The sequence below is a fragment of the Pan paniscus genome, chromosome 8 (genome assembly GCF_029289425.2).
Source record: "Pan paniscus chromosome 8, NHGRI_mPanPan1-v2.0_pri, whole genome shotgun sequence".
Taxonomy (NCBI): domain Eukaryota; kingdom Metazoa; phylum Chordata; class Mammalia; order Primates; family Hominidae; genus Pan; species Pan paniscus.
Genome location: NC_073257.2, coordinates 99,732,733 through 99,751,432, shown reverse-complemented (window position 1 = coordinate 99,751,432; position 18,700 = coordinate 99,732,733). Strand labels below are relative to the sequence as shown.

Here is an 18,700-nt window from a genome sequence, read left to right as displayed (position 1 = left end):
GATCGAATGATCAGCTCTGGAAGGACTGGACGAGGGAATGTGTTGGCTGGTGGTGGCAAGAGCCTTTGCGGTAAATTGTATCTTAATAAAGGGGTTTCCAAAGAAAAGTTGAATAATTCACTCTAGCTAAAGAGTGGGAGATTAGGGGGGAGTAAGACAAGAGAGAGGAAAGAATTGAAATGTCCTGACCCAAGATGGAATAGAAGAGGAGTGAATGAATTCAAGCAATACCTGAAAGCTACATTTGGCAGGACGTGGTGACTGAATGGACAAGGGGAGAAGAGAGAAGCAAGAATGGCATCCAGGTTTTGGTCACAGGCCACCATTTGGATGGTGAAGCTGTCACTAAGATAGGAGACATAGTAGGGGGAACAGGCTTGGGGGGAGGTTAAACATGTTGAGTTTGAGGTACTTGCAGGATATATGCAGGTGGGGCCCTAAAGAAAATAGCTCCAAACAATTATCTAACTCAATAGTTCTCAACCTTCACAGCCCATTAGAATCACGGGGAGCTTTAACTACCCACCCCTCAATAATCAGATCTGACTCAAAGCCAATTAAATGAGAATCTGTGAGGATGGGATCCAGTCATGGGTGATTTGTAAAGCTCCTCAGGTGATTCTGTTGATATAACTAACCATATGGTTTTCATTGTGGAGCTAAAGGCTATAAACTCTCATTCCCATCTTTCATTGAGAAGTCATATTCTGTTCTCTTGGTTTGTACAAGAAAATGTAGAGTGCAAAACAGGAGTAATGATTCTTACTTTCCTCACCAAGAGCATTGTGAAAAATAATTACTACTTGACAAATCTCTGGGAGCCATGGACGAAAGGCAACAAAGCCCCAGCAAGCATTAGTTTTACAAGTTTCACCTGCTCCTCCTGACGATTTCATTTGAGCGCATGTCACATGGTTCTATACTTAGTGATGCCAAAGAGAGGGCTGGATGCCTTGAATGGAAGGTCAAGAATGACGTTGGAGATAAGCTCTGTAACAAAGGCAGACCATTTCCTAGTGACTCTATTTTCCTTGCAAATATCACTCCCAGTGCCACATGGAAATAGAATAAGGCCCAGGATTCCCGCAGAAGTAATTACTTTTGGAAGCTGTGGGGTTCTAAAAACCTGTGTTAAAGTGTTTTTGTGGGTTTCAGAGTGCTAAAAAAGGACACAGCAAAAAGAATTATTTTGCCAATAAAACTTGTGTGTTTGGTACATGCGACAATCTTCAACAATCTTCATCAATCTCTCTCACTTTTGCACAAAATGTCTGCAGGGTGAGTGGCTTTCTCTCTCTGGTTATCCAAGGCTCATTTCTCACCATTAGCTCCCTGGGAATGTTTATCGAGTCCCCCTAATAACCTAAAGGTATAGAATCACTGAAAATATTGTCAAAGACACAAGTCATGCCACCATTCTCCTTGGCTTCTAAGAAATTCTAAAATTCTGAGTTCCATCTGCCAGCATGCATTGTAAGGCATGATGAAAAAAATACAGGCATACCTGAGAAACATTGCAGGTTCAGTTCCAGACTACTGCAATAAAGTGAATATTGTAATAAACGGAGTCACACAAATTTTTTGGTTTCCCAGTGCATTTTAAAAGTTATGTTTACACTATACCGTAGTCTATGAAGTGTGCAATGGCATTATGTCTTTAAAATGTAATATTATCTAAACTTTTTTTTTTTTTGAGAAAGGGTCTCACTCCTATAGCCCAGGTTGGAGTGCACTGATACAATCACAGCTCACTGCAGCCTCGACTTCCCAGGCTCAGGTGATCCTCCCACCTCAGCCTCCTGAGTAGGTGGTACTACAGGTGTGCACCACTATGCCCAGCTAATTTTTTGTATTTTTAGCAGGGAGAGGGTTTCGCCATGTTGCCAAGGCTGATCTCAAACTCCTGGGCTGAAACAATCGGCCTCCCAAAGTGTTGGGATTACAGGGTGAGCCACCGCGCCCAGCCTATCTTAATTTAAAAATACCTTTTTGCTAAAAATGTTAATGATCCTCTGAGCCTTCAGAGAGTTGTAATCATTCTCCTGGTGGAGAGTCTTGTGTTAATAGCTGCTGACAAATCAGGGTGATGGTTGCTAAAGTCTGGGGTGGCTGTGGCAATTTATTAAAATAAGACAACAATGAAGTTTGTCATATCAATTGACTCTTTCTTTCATGAAAGATTTCTCTGTAGCATGAGATGCTGTTTGATAGCATTTTACCCACGGTAGAACTTCCTTCAAAATTGGAGTCAATCCTCTCACAGGCTGCCACTGCTTTATCAACTAAGCTTACATAATATTCTGAATACTTTGTTGCCATTTCAAGAGCATCTTCACCAGGAGTAGATTCTATCTCAAAAAAAACGATTTATTTGCTCATTCATAGGAAGCAACTCCTCATCCTTTCAAATTCTATCATGAGATTGCAACAATTCAGTTACTTCTTCAGGCTCCACTTCTAATTCTAGTTCTCTTGCTATTTCCACCACGTCTGCAGTTACTTCCTCTACTGAAGTCTTGAACCCCTCAAAGTCATCCATGAAGGATGAAATCAACTTCTTCCAAACTCCCATTAGTGTTGATAGTTAACCTCTTCCCACGAATTGCAAATGTTCTTGATGGCATCCAGAATGGTGAATCCCTTCCAGAAGGTTTTCAGTTTACTTTGCCCACGTTCATCTGAGGAATCACCATCTAGAGCAGCTACACCCTTACAAAATGTATTTCTTAAACAATAAGACCTGAAAGTTGAAATTACTCTTTGATCCGTGGGCTGCAGAATGGATGGTGTTATGCATGAAAACAAATTAATCTCCTTATACATCTTCCTCAGAGTTCTTGGGTAACTAGGTGCACTGTCAATTAGCAGTGATATTTTGAAATGAATCTTTTTTTGAGCAGTCGGTCTCAATAGTGGGCTTAAAATATTCAGTAAACCACGCTGTAAACAGATGTGCTATCATCCAGGCTTTGTTTTTCCATTTATAGAGCACAGGAAGAATAAATTCAGCATAATCCTTAAGGACCCTAGGATTTTCAGAATGGCCAATGAGCACTGGCTTCAACTTAAAGTCACCAGCTATACTAGCTCCTAACAGGAGAGTTAGCCTGTCCTTTGAAGCTTTGAAGCCAGGCATTGACTTCTCTTCTTTAGCTCTGAAAATCCTAGGTGGCATCTTCTTCCAATAGAAGGCTGTTTCTTCTACACTGAAAATCTGTTGTTAGTGTAGCCACCTACATCAATGATCTTAGCTAGATCTTCTGGGTAACTTGCTGCAGCTCCTACATCAGCACTTGCTGCATCACCTTGTACTTTTATGTTATGGAGATGGCTTTTTTCCTTAAACCCCTTGAACCAACCTCTGCTAGCTTCCAACTTTTCTTCTGCAGCTTCCTCACCTCTCTCAACCTTCATAGAATTGAAGGGAGTTAGGGCTTTGCTCTGAATTAGGTGTTTTGGCTTAAGGGAATGTTGTAGCTGGTTGGACAAGACCACTCAAACCTTCTCCATATCTGTTAAGGAAACCAAAATATTTTACCCCAAAATATATTTCTTTGACATAGTTCAAGACGGCTATTCAAAAGGGCTGGAAAATACAAAAATAGCTAAAAATCTGCCTTTTGTGGGGTACATTTGCATTTGAAGAGAAAATCTACATTGTTACAGCCAGGCTTTCTCTAAGGGCCTTCCCTTGCTGGATCTAGGAAACATTAACTGAGACTTTGACACATTTAAAGGTCTGAAAGAAACATTTACCTCTAAAATTTCATTTCATCTATATAACAAGACCATCTTTGCTACACAGGCCTTCTCTTCCCTCCCTCCCATAACCTGTCTTACCAGCATAACCTGATTTACTGCCATAACCTGGTTTTGGCCATCCTCTGAGCCCTCATTTTTTCTATAATCTCAGGATGGTATATAAGCTTCTCTACCCCATCGGGGTAAGGAGTAATCACTCTGTGATTTTCCCCGTGTGCACTAATAAATCTGGATGCCTTTTCTCATTAATCTGCCTTTTGTCAGTTGCCTTTTCAGCAAAACTTCAGGGGGCAAAGGGGAAGTTTTCCCTTGACCCCTAATTGGCAATAAGGCTGCTTTGTTTTCTTATCATTTGTTAGCTCACTGTGTGTAATTTCCTCCAAGAACTTTTCCTTTGCATTTACAACTTGGCTAACTGGCCCAGGAGGCCTAATTCAAATTTCTTTTTCTTATTTTTTTTGAGACGGAGTATCACTCTTGTTGCAGGCTGGAGTGCAATGGCGCTACCTCGGCTCAATGCAACCTCCACTTCCTGGGTTCAAGCGATTCTCCTGCCTCAAGCTCCCAAGTAGCTGGGATTACAGGCATGCACCACCATGCCCGGCTAATTTTGTATTTTTAGTAGAGATGGGGTTTCTCCATGTTGGTCAGGCTGGTCCCGGACTCCTGACTTCAAGTGATCCGCCCACCCTGGCCTCCCAAAGTGCTGGGATTACAAGTGTGAGCCACTGCACCTGGGCCCAATTTCAGCTTTCTACATGCCTTCCTCACTAAGCTCAATCATTTTGATTTAAAGTGAGAGATGTGTGAGTCTTCCTTTCACCTGAATACTTAGAGGCCATTGCAGGGTTATTAATTGGCCTAATTCAAATATTGTTGGATCTCAGGAAATAGGGAGGCCCAAGGAGAGGGAGAGAGATGCGGGAATGGCCAGTGAGTGGAGAAGGCAGAACACACACAACATTTATCAATTAAGTCTGCCATCATATGGGTGCAATTCGTGGTGTACCAAAACAATTACAATAGTAACATCAAAGATCACTAACCGTAGATCACCATAACAGGTCATAATAATAATGAAGAGATCTAAAATATCATAAGAATCACCAAAATGTGACACAGAGACACAAAATGAGCACACACTGCTGGGAAAATGGCACTCACAGACTTTCTCAGTGCAGGGTTGACACAAACCTTCAATTTGTTAAAAAAAAAAAAAAGAAAGAAAGAAAAGCAAAATCTGTGAAGCACGATAAAGTGAAGCATAGTAAAATGAGGTATGCCTGTAATCACTTAAGAAACTCTTCAGGTTTTTTTAGTGCTAGTCGTGTGTATGCGAATATCATTCCCAAAGGGTAGAAATATCTGAGCTGACATAACCATAACCAAAGGCTGCTATTCTTTCAGTCACTGAGTAAAGATAAAATCCCAAACCTATACGATTATGACAGAGCAAGACTCCATCTCAAAAAATCATAAATAAAAAGTTTTTAAAAATAAAAATAAATAAATGAAAAAGCTGCTTTGCTTGCCATTGACCTTTTGTGTTCAGATAGAGAAGGTCTTCAGAGGCCACAAACAGGGGACTTAAAAGGTCTTTCCTATCTTGGAACATTTTGTAACAAAAATGAAGAACAAAAGAAGCCATATCTTTTGACAGGGTCATGAGGCTGGATGAGATCTTACAGTTATTTTGAGTCTGGCCTCTCTTTTTTTTTTCTTTCAGACAGAGTCTCGCTCTGTCACCCAGTCTAGGGTACACTGGCAGCTTGGCTCACTGCAACTGCTGCCTCCTGGGTTCAAGCAACTCTCGTGCTTTAGCCTCCTGAGTAGCTGGGATTACAGGTGCCCGCCACCATGTCCAGCTAATATCTGTATTTTTAGTAGAGACGGGGTTTCACCATGTTGGCCAGGCTGTTCTCGAACTCCCGACCTCAGGTGATCTGCTGGCCTCGGCCTCCCAAAGTACTGGGATTACAGGCGTGAGCCACCGCGCCCAGCCTGGCCTCTCCTTTTATAATAAAGAAACTGAGGCCCAGAGGGAGGGCATGCCTTGTCTAATCCCAGGCTTTTTAGAGTCTCCTGGGTCTGACAGTGCTCTCTCTTCCTGTGAACATGCTGAAAGGGACATGCTGGGAGATTTGAGAAGTCAAATTAGTAGTATATGACTTTTTTCATTTCCACCCTACTGCTCTTATCTTGGATGAGGGATGGTTTTACCATTCAATTTCACGTATTTTTCTTTGTGGGAAATGAACCACAGCCAGCAACTTAATAAAATCCCACCCCACCCCATCACCAACAGTAATTAGAAGCTGTGAAGGAATCTGAGGAGTTAGTCTATTTTCCCTTTAGGCATGATAGACCCTACCTGATCCTATCAGATGAACACATTTTTTTCAATCTTAAAAATATCCACTGAAAAAATATCTTTCCTCTGGAAACTCTGCCACTATCTGTGCTGATTTTTGTTTACTAAGAGAGTATCATTTACTAAGAGAGTATCATTGACCCCCTCACTAGCCACAGAGCATGAACTCTGAGTTCTTGTTCCAGCATTTGGTTGGGTCCATTCTTTATGAAGATACTTATGTTCCTTGTGCATTTTCAAGATGGACAGGGCTGCAAGCTCTGATTATGGTTTTGTGCATAGCTACAGCTATGATTTTGTTTCTCTACTCATGTTGTCAGACTAAATTTCTTATCTGGTCCCATTTAGCTGAGGATGCCAGCCACTGCAGAATCTGAGGACTCAAGAGATCATTGAGACCAGACCTCAAACAGAAAGACATTTCTTTGCACCTTTCTAAAAACATCTCCTGAGGCAAAGCCTGCAAACTCTACCTTAGAAATACATTCTTCCACCTAATCCCAGTTTTTCTAAGTCCTTTGCAAAGGAATTTAAAAGAGTTATTTTTCTTCTCAGTTTAAATAGCTCAAGAAAGTCCTTCCAAAGGTTTTGTGACTTACTTTGATATGGGGGTGTTTTGTACATGTTGTCCCCCAAACACGGGAACAGCGTTCCTCTTTTCTGTGTTCATAGAATTCAGCGTCTCGTAAGATAGCTACCCTCCGTCCACCATGTGCCAGGACAAACTTGCTGCACCCTTCCAGCCGTGTCTTATCCTCTGCAGAGACGGGCAGTACAATGGGGATGCTCATGTTGATCACGCCATCTGTGGAAAGAGCCATGTGATGCACGAAAACTAGATATAAGGTGTGCCATCCTTGAAGCATGAATGCCCCTTCCAAACATTTCCTTCAAGAAGCATTAAGACCCAAATCCAAGTAGTTGTGTTAGCTGCACCAGTTTCTCTAGATTCTATGACAAGTCCTTGAAGGGCTTCCCAAAGCAAGTGGAGCATATGTGAAAAGTGGGTTGAGTTTTAAATCATGGAGGTGGCCTCCATAAGTGATCTAACTTTGGAAACGCCTCTTTGTGGGTTCCCTTTTCATATCTAAGTCCTGACCTCAATGCAGTAGGAAGTTTAAAATTTTCCAAAACCCAATTAAATAAAATTAAGCTAGCAAAACAAACCAAAACAAAACTCTCTAGTCTTTCTTGGAAATGAAACTGGTAAGAACGTTAAGCAAGTCTCTTATTTCATCACCTGTTTAGGCTCTATCTGCATACCAATACACTGAATTGAAAACAAAGAAAAAAATCAGATAATTGATATGAATCTATGGGAATGAGAATATGCATTTTTTGTATAATAAGTTACTTATGACAGCTGTGTGTTTGTCTTTTTTAATACTAATCAACTACAATCTGGGTAATACCTCATTCACCTTTTTCTTTAATTTAAAAATTTTAACTTTCTTGGGTACATAGTGTATATGCTTATGGGGTGCATAAGATATTTTGATACAGGAATACAATGCATAATAATCACATCAGGGCAAATGAGGTACCCATCACCTCAAGCATTTATCCTTTGTGTTACAAAAATCCAATTATCCTCTTAGTTATTTTTAAATGCACTGTTAATTTATTTTATTTTACTTTATTTTTAGACAGAGTCTTGCTCTGCCGCCAGGCTGGAGTTCACTGGCACGATCTTGGCTCACTGCAACCTCTGCCTCCCAGGTTCAAGCTATTGTCCTGCCTCAGCCTCCGGAGTAGCTGGGATTACAGGCATGTGCCACCACTCCCAGCTAATTTTTGTATTTGTAGTAGAGACGGGGTTTCACCATGTTGGCCAGGATGGTCTCGATCTCTTGACCTCTCATGATCTGCCAACCTCAGCCTCCCAAAATGCTGGGATAAGAGACGTAAGCCACCGTGCCCAGCCGTTAAATTATTATTGACTATAGTCATCCTGTTGTGCTATCAAATACTAGATCTTATTCATTCTATTTTCTGTACCCATCTCATGCACTTGTAAAAAATGTATTTTCAGCCAGGTGCAGTGGCTTACACCTATAATCCCAGCATTTTGGGAGGCCAAGATGGGAGGATTGCTTCAGGCCAAGAGTTTGTGACCAGCCTGGGTAACATAGCAAGACCTCATCTCTACCAAAAAATATGTGTGTGTGTGTGAGTGTGTGTGTATACACACTTTTTTTTTTTAAATTAGCTGGACATGTTGGCATGCACTTGTAGTCCCAGCTACTCAGGAGGCTGAGGCAAGAGGGTCACCTGAGCCCAGAAGTTTGAGGCTGCAATGAGCCCTGATCACTCCACTGTACTCCAGCCTGGGTGATAGAGCAAGATCCTGTCTCAAAAAACAAAACAAAACCCACTAATCTATGGGATCCCAAACGAGCAGTCCTCTTGATGTTATTCATGGTGGTTTCGGCATAAAATCACCTTTTCTTCCCCCTCCTGCTCCCTCTTTCCTAAATATTTTTTAGGATACTGGTAATCTCACTTATCTGGGAATCACAGGTCTTGCTAGCACAACCACAGTTGAGAATCATCTGTCCAAAAACACAGAGGAGTGAAAAATGACATCAAGTCATTAACGCACATGTACTTTCTCTGGAGTGTGAGCTCCTCTCACCATTATGCTGAGTCTCTTGCTTTAAGAGGAATTTAAATAAACAGGGTGTTCTGATTTCTCAGTATACAGCACAGCAAATTAGAAGGCATCGAATGTGGTATTCAGAGAAGCTACATCTTCAGCAGCAAGAAATGTCCAATGACAGCTGGACCACAAAGGAAGAGACAGGAAAACTACTGAAAAAATACACATAGAAACTGTGATGGTTGATGTTATATGTCAACTTAGCTAGGCCACAGTACTCAGATATTTAGTCAAACATTATTCTAGATGTTTCTGTAGAGGTACTTTTTAGATGGGATTAACATTTAAATCAGTAGACTTTGAGTAAAGTAGAGTACCCTCCAGAATGTGAGTGGGCCTCATCCAATCAGTCAAAGGCCTAATTAGACAAAAGACTCTTCTCCCCAGAAAAGGAGAGAATTATGCCAGCAGACCGCCTGTGGACTTGAACCGCAGGTCTTCTCGGGGTCCCCAGCCTCCCAGTTTTCGGACTTGCCAGATTCCACAATCACACGAACCAATTCCTTAAAATAAATCTCTCTCTTTCTATGTGTGTGTGTGTGTGTGTGTGTGTGTGTGTGTGTGTATGTGTGTGTATAGACAGAGATTTATTGTGTACCTATATATAATACATAGATATCCATATGTAACATACAGATATATTATCTATTCAGATATATATCAGAAATATTATATAATTCAGATATAATATCTATATGTTATATATAGATCTCAATGTATAATACATAAAGAGATAAGGCTCTATAATAATAAATAAATAATTTATTAAAATAATATATATATAATTAATATATGTATAAATTAATATATGTACATGCATATATATAAATTTATTTAAATATGTTACATATATTTTATATCTATGTCTATATAGAGAGATGCATATCTGTATATAGATAGACACACAGATATGCATCCTGTTTGTTCTGTTTCTCTGGAGAACCCTGACTATACAAGGTTCTAACACTGAAACTAAAATACAGAGTTATGGGGGTTCTTTAGTGTGGGAGCCAACAATCCCACAGGTCTCCCCATCTTCAGGGCACCATTACATTAGTGCCCAGTTTAATAACTGGTAAAACTAATAATGACAGAGTCATTTTTAAAAGTTCCTTTATATTGAACATATTCTCTTTTTTTTTGAGTGAATACATTTTTTTTTTTTAGTAAGACTATTTTGAAATGTTTCTAAATAAGATAGTTAATATGTAGTTGGTTTTCAGTCTGGGGCTTAAAGGGATAAAATTTGGCTTTCTAAAAACATCTCATTTCTCTATGATTCTAGATAATGTAACAAAATGTACAAAACGGTGTTCCTCCTACAATGATGCCCTCACAAACAGGCTATTCTCTCAATTATACTCACAGATGAGAAAATGAGGGCTCATGGTTAAGCATATAACACAAAATAATATTAGGGACAATTTTGTGAGAGTTCTCAAGTTCAAGATTCAGAAGAGAATGAAAGGAAGGTGAATAAAGAAAACATTTAACTCCAGAGGAAGCAAATGCAGTTATTTATGGACTTGAGGGAATGTGCCATGATTAATGAAGCCATTTAAACCTAACTTTTCAATGCAACATTTAGAAGGCCTCTGACAGAGTTAAAGATTAGAGTTCTATTCCTTCGGGGCATAAGACTCCCCCTAGTAGTTATGAAACTAAACTTTCCAGGCATATCACTTTGCACCTTTTAAACACTCTCCAAAGGTTACTAGAACCTAAAGAATGTCACCGGAAATAGACAGCAACTGCTGGCAATAAACAAATCCGGTCTATCATAAAATCCTGCAATATACTTTGAGACCCTTTATAAACCACAAACTAGATACTGTGTACAGAAAGTAATGGTTTGTCATTCAAATAACTCTTTGTTTCAACGTTCTCGGGCAATTAGAGCAGCTAAGTCCTTTGCAGAGAACACTAAATTCAAAGGCAGCAGTTCTCCCTTTTACTATGTGTGTCATTCAACTTTTCTAAACTCAGTTTCCTCACTGGAAAAATGGGCTAATAAATGACATGTATCTCCATGGGTTGCTGCAGGGGGCAAACTGTAAAGCACTATGTTAATGGAGGTTGCTGATGGAAGATGATTAAATCCACTGCATAGTCTAGTTGAGGAAAAGGGAGAGAGGCTAACAAAGAATAACCCCTTCAGAAATGCTGTCGTTGTCACTAGAAATCATGCTTTCTGTGGATTGCTTACTGACCACATTGCTGAAAGGAAGACCATGATATTTGCCTCTGCTTATAAAGAATGACTTGGCCGAAATAAAGCAAAATGCAAAGCAAAATGTGGAGCAGGGTGCTGAAAGAACCTAGCGCTGCCTGCAACACGTCTGTAACGTTGCCTTCCATCAAGTATTCTGACTTGAAATCCAAGGGATGTTTCACTGTTGCAGCCACCTCCTCTTGTCCACTAGATTCCTGACCAATTTAGCCTCTAATCTACCTTCATCTTGGCCTTGAGTGAAAATCTGAAATGACTAAATAACACTCTGGCAGGTTGTCTCAATAAGGAAGTGAATCTGTGGGATGTTATAGAAAGGAGTTCTGCCAAGTAATAATGCCAACTGATCTTATAAGCCTGTAGCTACAACACTACATGTGTATACACAGATTTACTGTAGTTTCCCTATCATCTTTATCAACTTTTCTAATATATAAACGTATCCAACTATTACTAAGATGTAATACTTGAACTGTGCTGAAACATCACCCATGACTTTCAACCCTGACTTGAGTTTTCAGCCTTTTCCTTCATGTGCTTCATTTGGCTCTGGTGGGCACTGCCTTGATTATTTTATTGTGGTATATCTTATTTTGAAAAAGAATATTGTGGTTCTTTAACCACAGTAAGTCCAAGAGATAGCTTATTGTTCAATGGAATGATTTTTATTTTGCTTTCAATAATTTTCAAGCCTTCTGTGTTAGCCTTATAGATCTGCTTCATGGTTGTTTGGGACTGTTTCTGTGCAAAACCTAAATTACTTTTTATTGTTTAACTGGGCTTTTTAAAGGAAAAACAACAATGATGAAAGCAATACCAAAGATAGATGACATATTCAGAATTCTACCTTTTCATTCTTGTACAATGCAGAAGTTTACAGTCACAGCAAATGTATATTTACTCCCAGTTCCATAACAAGCAACCATAATGGCTTGAAATTAAGTTCATGCATAATCATACATTGCAAACAAATGAAGTACAATCATACACAATCCAACCAGGTACATTCAGTTTAAATCGATTTATTCTTCATCAACTTAAAATCTTTTATAAACACTGTAGGAAAAAAAATTTCCAGATTTGTGAAACTAAATGAGGACCAACAGTCATTGGAAGAGGATCATAAATGTAAAAGACTCAGGAACAAAATGTACAATGATAATTTAGAAACAAGTTTACTTTTGTCAGCCAAATGCTACATCATACACAATAGCTACATCTGGTTGGGAAATTTCCTGTTGTTTGGACTCCAGTCTAAAGAAAAATACAGTGTTATTCTACTATAGCTGGTTGGATCATGAACTAATAGCGATTCCAACTGGTTAATGTAGATTTTCTTTTAGTTATGTTCTTAGCCATTTCCAGTTAATTTAACATATATAATTATAATAATTTAGCTACTTGGAAAGTTAAAGTACATACCAGGAAGGGCCATGCCTAGGGAAATATAAACACAATTAAGAAACATTTTCAGCTCTCCACCAAACGAATCTTACAGCAACAATGTCAAAGAACAAATTCCTATTATGACACTTCACATATACAACATACAAATATACTAGCTTTGTCATGCTATTTTTAAAAATAGAGAGTATATAATAGCAAAAAGCTGGTGAAATCAGAACTTGTATGGAATGTTGTTCAATACAATCCAAAAGCATTGTTCAGATGTTTATCTGGTTTTCTAATTTTTTATTTATTTATTTTTCCATCCACTGGGAAGAGATATCTGTTTTAAAATAATTATAGCATATGTTAATATCCCCTCCAGCTTCACCAAGAAGTTTTCTCTTGCAAACATGTGATCTCACAACCACTGTAGAATAGTTTCCAAACTAGGCTTTGGGAGCAAGTATAGAAGCAAACTGCCCTAGAACATCCTAGAATCTCACATGGTTAGAGGACATGAAAATATGCTCAGCAGAACAAGCACCAACATTAGATCCAGGACAACCTGGATTTAAGTCTAGGCTTCAAATAAGTTATTTAACCTTTCTAATACATATTTTCTCAAGTGGACAAAATATCTTCACAGTGGTATTATCCTGATTAAATGTAATAATCTATGTCAAACTCCAGTGTCAGAACACAATTGGTGCTCAATAAGTGCTGGTGATATATGCAGAGTGCTCTCACACCCTCCCTTGGAAAGTCAGAGCTGTGGAAGAATAGCCATTAAATGATGGAGTCTCACAAGGCTCCCCTGTCTTGATCCTACTTGGATGCCATCAGTCAACACAAGCTTGAGGTTCCATTTTTAAATTTAAATGTGACATTTATGATCAAAGGGTCTGTGACAACCCTGGAACTATACTTCTAGTGAGAAATAAAGTGATATGATACACTGATATAAAAGTAGATTCTTGAGTAATAATATGGAGTGACTCATACTACACAATTATCATATACTCTAACAAGTGATTTGGTTTTTGTTTTGGGGTTTTTTTTTTTGGCTTTTGGACTGAGTAGACAGAACTATTTTATTTTTAAATTTAGGGGAAAATATAAACCTTTGAGAAAATTAAAACCAACAAAATATTTTTAGGAGACATGGTCAGAATAAAAACAATGTTGCTTTCAGATTGTAGGTAATCGAGAAATTTGCAATTGTTTGAAGGAAGACAAAAGTGGGCACATGTCTGTGGCTGTGGAGATCATTTCAAATTTTCAATGGCAGTGACTCAAACCTTCATGAATTGGTTACAATTAAATGATATCTATATAAATGATATCTTGCCCAACATTCTGACATAGAAATAAATCACTTTTTACAATTTAACTCTGTCTCCTCAGTCCAAACGCCATCAGGTGAGGCACTGTCAGGAGCCTCTGTCGCTGCGTTTCAAATGGCTTCCTCCTGATACCCTCCAGGCTGCTCTCCAGGTGAAAGGGAGCCCAAGCCCCTACTCCCTTCTACTGGGGGAGTGAGGCAGTTCCATTTTGTTGTGTAGATTGCCTCTGATTTTTGAAATGAAATAAAGAATTCTCTGGTTTAAAAAAGAAAGTTTCGGCTGCGTGCAGCGGCTCATGGCTCTAATCCTAGCACTTTAGGAGGCTGAGGCAGGTGGATCACTTGAGGTCAGGAGTTCAAGACCAGCCTGGCCAATATGGTGAAACCCCATCTCTACTAAAAATACAAAAGTTTCCTGGGCTTCGTGGCAAGCGCCTGTAGTCTCAGCTACTTGGTAGGCTGAGGCAGAAGAATTGCTTGAACCCAGGAGGCAGAGGTTGCAGTGAGCAGAGATCGCGCCACTGCACTCCAGCCTGGGCAACAGAGCGAGACTCTGTCTCAAAAAATAAAATAAAATAAGAAAAAGAAAATAAAAAAGAAAGTTTCACAACCACTGATGGGGGGCGGGAAGGACTTGCTGGACTAGGTCTCAGAAAATGACTGGACTGTGTTTCTCAGCAAGCTCACCTGCCTTCATTACCATTCTATCTCCAGCCGCTAGAAAAACCCTGGCACATGGGGGCACTCAGTGTCTATCTGTTGGCTAGCTGATGAACATCGTATCTGTGCTACTTCCAAATTGATGTGACTAGGGACAAAGTCACTTAGTCTCTTCAAGACTCCAAGTTCTTTTATTTATGTATTTATTTTTAGAGACAAAGTTTCCCTATGTTGCCCAGGTGAGACTCTAGCTCCTGGGCTCAAGTGATCCTCCCGCCTTAGGCTCTGAGTAGCTGGGACTACGGTCATGAGCCACCATGCCTGACAAATTCTTTTAACTGTATGCAGAGTGGTTTGTTCATAATAGCTAATATGTATGAAATACTGACTATTGAATCAGGCATTCTTTTAAACTTTCAACATCCAATGAGGTAGGTAGGTACAGTTATTAACATCCCCATTATACAGATGAAGGAACAAAGCCCAGAGGGTTTAAGTAATTTGGCCCAGGTTCATAGCTAATCACTGACATACAAACCTAGACAGTTTGACTTCGCAGCTCACACTCTCATCCACTGTGATATTCTGCCTCTACTTAGACCCAAAGTAACTTAACATACAGCGAGTGGTAGGGGTGGGCAGCACATCAAATCCCTGATTATCTATTTTTATTATCAATTTACACAGGCATTTAGGATGCTTCTGTGGGCTGTGCCGAGCTCAGAATCCTGATCATAACTGGGGTTGTATAAGTATGTCCAGTGGACCCTGTTTGCAGAGGTAGATGGTGGAACCAGCAGATAATTCCCACAGGGAAAAGAAGAATCTTACAGAAAGTTTCAGACACAGGCCCTGCAGCTTGGAAGGGGAAAGGATATGGAAATAGCAAAACATCTGATCTTGAACCCTCCTGACAGAGCCACACTGGAGCCACATGAGGATAAAGGGATCTATACAGCTTACAAGAGTTGCCTCACTCAATTCTCTAACACTGTGGAACTAAAGCAACCTCCTAGACAGTCTTCAATTGAGGTTAATACAGAAGAAGGAAACAATTTTTCCCACTTGAAGAAGAGTCCATAAACTGCAAAAGCCCTACTGGCACCAAAACTTTGGTGGCTGGAGTGACCCAGCATGATCTGCACTTCTGAGTACAGACAGACCCACAGATCCACACAGCAAGTGGCACATGGCTGGGGCCCTGACTCAGGAACACAGGAAACGCACTCCTTGGGGACTCCCAAAAACACTCGGGTAGGCTTTTGAAAGAACTGGGCTTTCTGCATGAGCAGGTAGGGGCTTGGAACTAGTAGGCTTCAAGTATTAATGGGAAGGTAACCTCATTCATATCCCCAGGCTGGTGGGTTTGCGGGGACAGACATCTGGATTACATGGAAACTGGGAGCAATAATAAGTGCTTCATCCACCTCACGGTAGTGAGCATCAAATAAGAAATAGAAAATCAATGGGTTGGCAGGGTACCGGGGCTCACACCTGTAATCTCAGCACTTTGGGAGGCTGAGGCGGGCAGATTATCTGAAGTCAAGGAGCTCAAGACCAGCCTGGCCAACATAGTGAAACCCTGTCTCTACTAAAAATACAAAACTTAGCCATGCATGGTGGCATGCACCTGTAGTCCTAGCTACTCAGGAGAATCGCTTGAACCCGGGAGGCAGAGGTTGCAGTGAGCTGAGATCATGCCACTGCACTCCAGCCTGGGTGACAGAGCAAGACTCTGTCTCAAAAAAAAAGAAAAAAAGAAAAAAGAAAGAAAAGAAAAGAAAAAAGAAAATCAACAGGTTTTGCAAGTTGAAAAACCCCCATAAAATGAAATTGAGACAGTGTAAAAGAAAGGCTAGAGATTTTGCCTAAATAATCCAGATGGATTATCTGCATTAGCTGTTCTTCATCTTTTTGGATCACAGACTCTTTTAAGAATTTGTTGTCTATAATAGCACTTTGCAAGGCCAAGGCAGGAGGATGACTTGAGGAAAGGAATTCAAGATCGGCCTGGGCAACACTGTGAGACCTTATCCCTGCGCAATATAGTGAGACCTTATCTCTACAAAACAAATTTAGAAATCTGCCAGGCATGGTGGTACATGCCTGTAGTCCCAGCTGCCCAGGAGGCAGAGGTGGAAGGATTGCTTGAATTCAGGAGTTCAAGGCTTCAGTGAGCTATGATCATGCCACTGCACTCTAGCCTGGGTGATGGAGCAAGACCCTATTTCTAAAAAATAAAAAATAATTAAAGGAAAAAACAGAATCTATCAAAAGCTATAAATTCTCAACCCAGGAAAATGCTCCTTCCTTCCCTTATCAAAACACAAACATTTTTGCCTCTAAGATTTTTTGTTAGCCCACCCTGAAGTCCTAGATCTCAGGCTAAGGACCTCTGATTTCCATTAACACTGACCTCTGCAACCACTTCCACCACCCTAGTATTTTTCTTTATGAAAGGAACACTTGTCCAAGGTCAACAGCACCTTGTTGTCTGTAATGAGGCCCCCTCTTTCAATGTAGTTCACTTGTCTTTTGGCCACAGCTCTGTTCATATGCTCAAAATCAACCTCTTGCTCATGGCTAGCTGCTAAGTCCAATGACCTTTACTTCAGGCAGTTGGTGTTCAGCATGTGTCAAAATCAAGACATCAAGATAAAAGTCAGCCTTCCTTGTAGACCATCAGGCCTTGTAGATTCTATTGGAAAAGACATCAGGAGAGCAGACTGGTATGTAAGGAGCACTGGGCCAGGATTCCTAAGATTCTGGACTCTGGTCTTGGGCTTTCACTTATGAATGTTATGAGCAAATCACTTAATCTGAGGCAGTTTCCTCATCTGTAAAGTGGGATAATAATTGCTGCCTGTTTTCTAGGGCTTTTGTGAGGATCAAATGAAATAATGCCTGAGAAAATGCTTTGAAAACAGAGACGTGGTATAGGGATATGCATTATTATTTTTGTTGTTAAAGCAAGCTAGAAGTAAACTAAGTGTCTTTGGGGAATATTATTTAATCTGAGAAGTGAAGGATTCAGGTTGTGGGGTGTTATCTGTCACAGCAAAAGAATAAGGGAAGAGGGCCCATGCTGATCAGTCTTTGAGTTCTGATTCTGAGTTCATGCCCCATTCCCCAGGCAAAGGCACAAACACAGGACATGAACACCTCTCCCAAAAAAGAGCATCTTATTTGATTTTTCTTCCTAAAAGGCTTGGAGCCCTGCTCAGCATTACAAATTCAGCGTGACTCTACCCCTACTCCTTCCCCACTTAGCAGCCATTCCCCGAAGGTCTTGAAATAGATAAGTTTATTTGATAAGTTCAGGCAGTTCTAGGAAGGAAATGATCACAGAAGGGTCCGGAAGTCTTCACAATAACACATGCTTCTGAGCTTGACCAGATTGGTTTTCTAAAAGCCATTCAGCTCGTGGCCAGAAAGCTGCCTTAATGCTCTTTTGTTAGAGTGTAGTGGATGAAACCATTTTAATATATTTCATGTGTGGGCACGAACATTGACACTTTAGCATGCACCAAAGAAAGCAGTTGTTGCAATAATGCTTGACATGAGCAACCTGGAGGGTGGAGGGTGCCATGGAGGTCAGCAACATGTGCTGACCTCATCTTGGCTGCCCTAGGAATGTCCCTAGCAGGTGGCAATGGTACTTCTGCGTGCTACCTTCTGAATATCAGCACCAGCAAACAGCAAGTGGAGATGAAACAGACTTGTCTTTCTCTTGGCTTTAGACCATTTTTCAGTTCCTTAGTTTTAAAGGAACAACCTTTGAGAACAACCAAAAAATCCTAAAAATGGAAGCTTAAACATAATAGAATGGAGCACACTGTAAATGATCCAAATAGTTTTGCAATAAGATTTGCAAACCAAAGACTAACTTCCTGTTCCTGCAAAACTTCTGGGAAAGATTTTTTTTTTTTTCCTTAACAACAAAGAGTAAGAAACAACAACAAAAACATACCATCTAGCAGGGTGTCAAAGTGCATAACCTGTAAGTACTCCTTCTCCCGCATGAAACCTTTGAGGGGAGTGGCCCAGCCTTCGCTCAAAACCTGGACCCACTGGAGATCCAGCTGCAAAACACAAAAAGTAGTTGAACATTTTCATAAGTTCTGTTTTCCAGGCATCTGGCCCCAGGGAAGTCCTTTCTTATTCAGTTAACAGGAGGATGAGGGCAGAACCTTCTATGTTTTAAGTGTCCCCACCTGTTATGCTAACCCATGATCTAAGGGCCAGAAATATTTAAGTTTGGAAGTTTCCTATGAAATAGTGGTGAAA

The 18,700-nt window shown here is 40.2% G+C and overlaps 1 protein-coding gene across 1 annotated transcript in view; it reads right to left on the bottom strand.

Moving 5' to 3' along the window:
• PAPSS2 (3'-phosphoadenosine 5'-phosphosulfate synthase 2) overlaps positions 1-18,700 on the bottom strand; it is an 89,303-nt gene that overhangs the window by 13,459 nt on the left and 57,144 nt on the right. Inside the window, exons 7-8 of the mRNA XM_003810497.5 lie at positions 18,384-18,495; positions 6,733-6,938 (exon numbers count right to left, since the gene is read on the bottom strand). Coding sequence (XP_003810545.3) covers positions 6,733-6,938; positions 18,384-18,495 — 318 coding nt within the window. The remainder of the gene's footprint in view (positions 1-6,732; positions 6,939-18,383; positions 18,496-18,700) is intronic.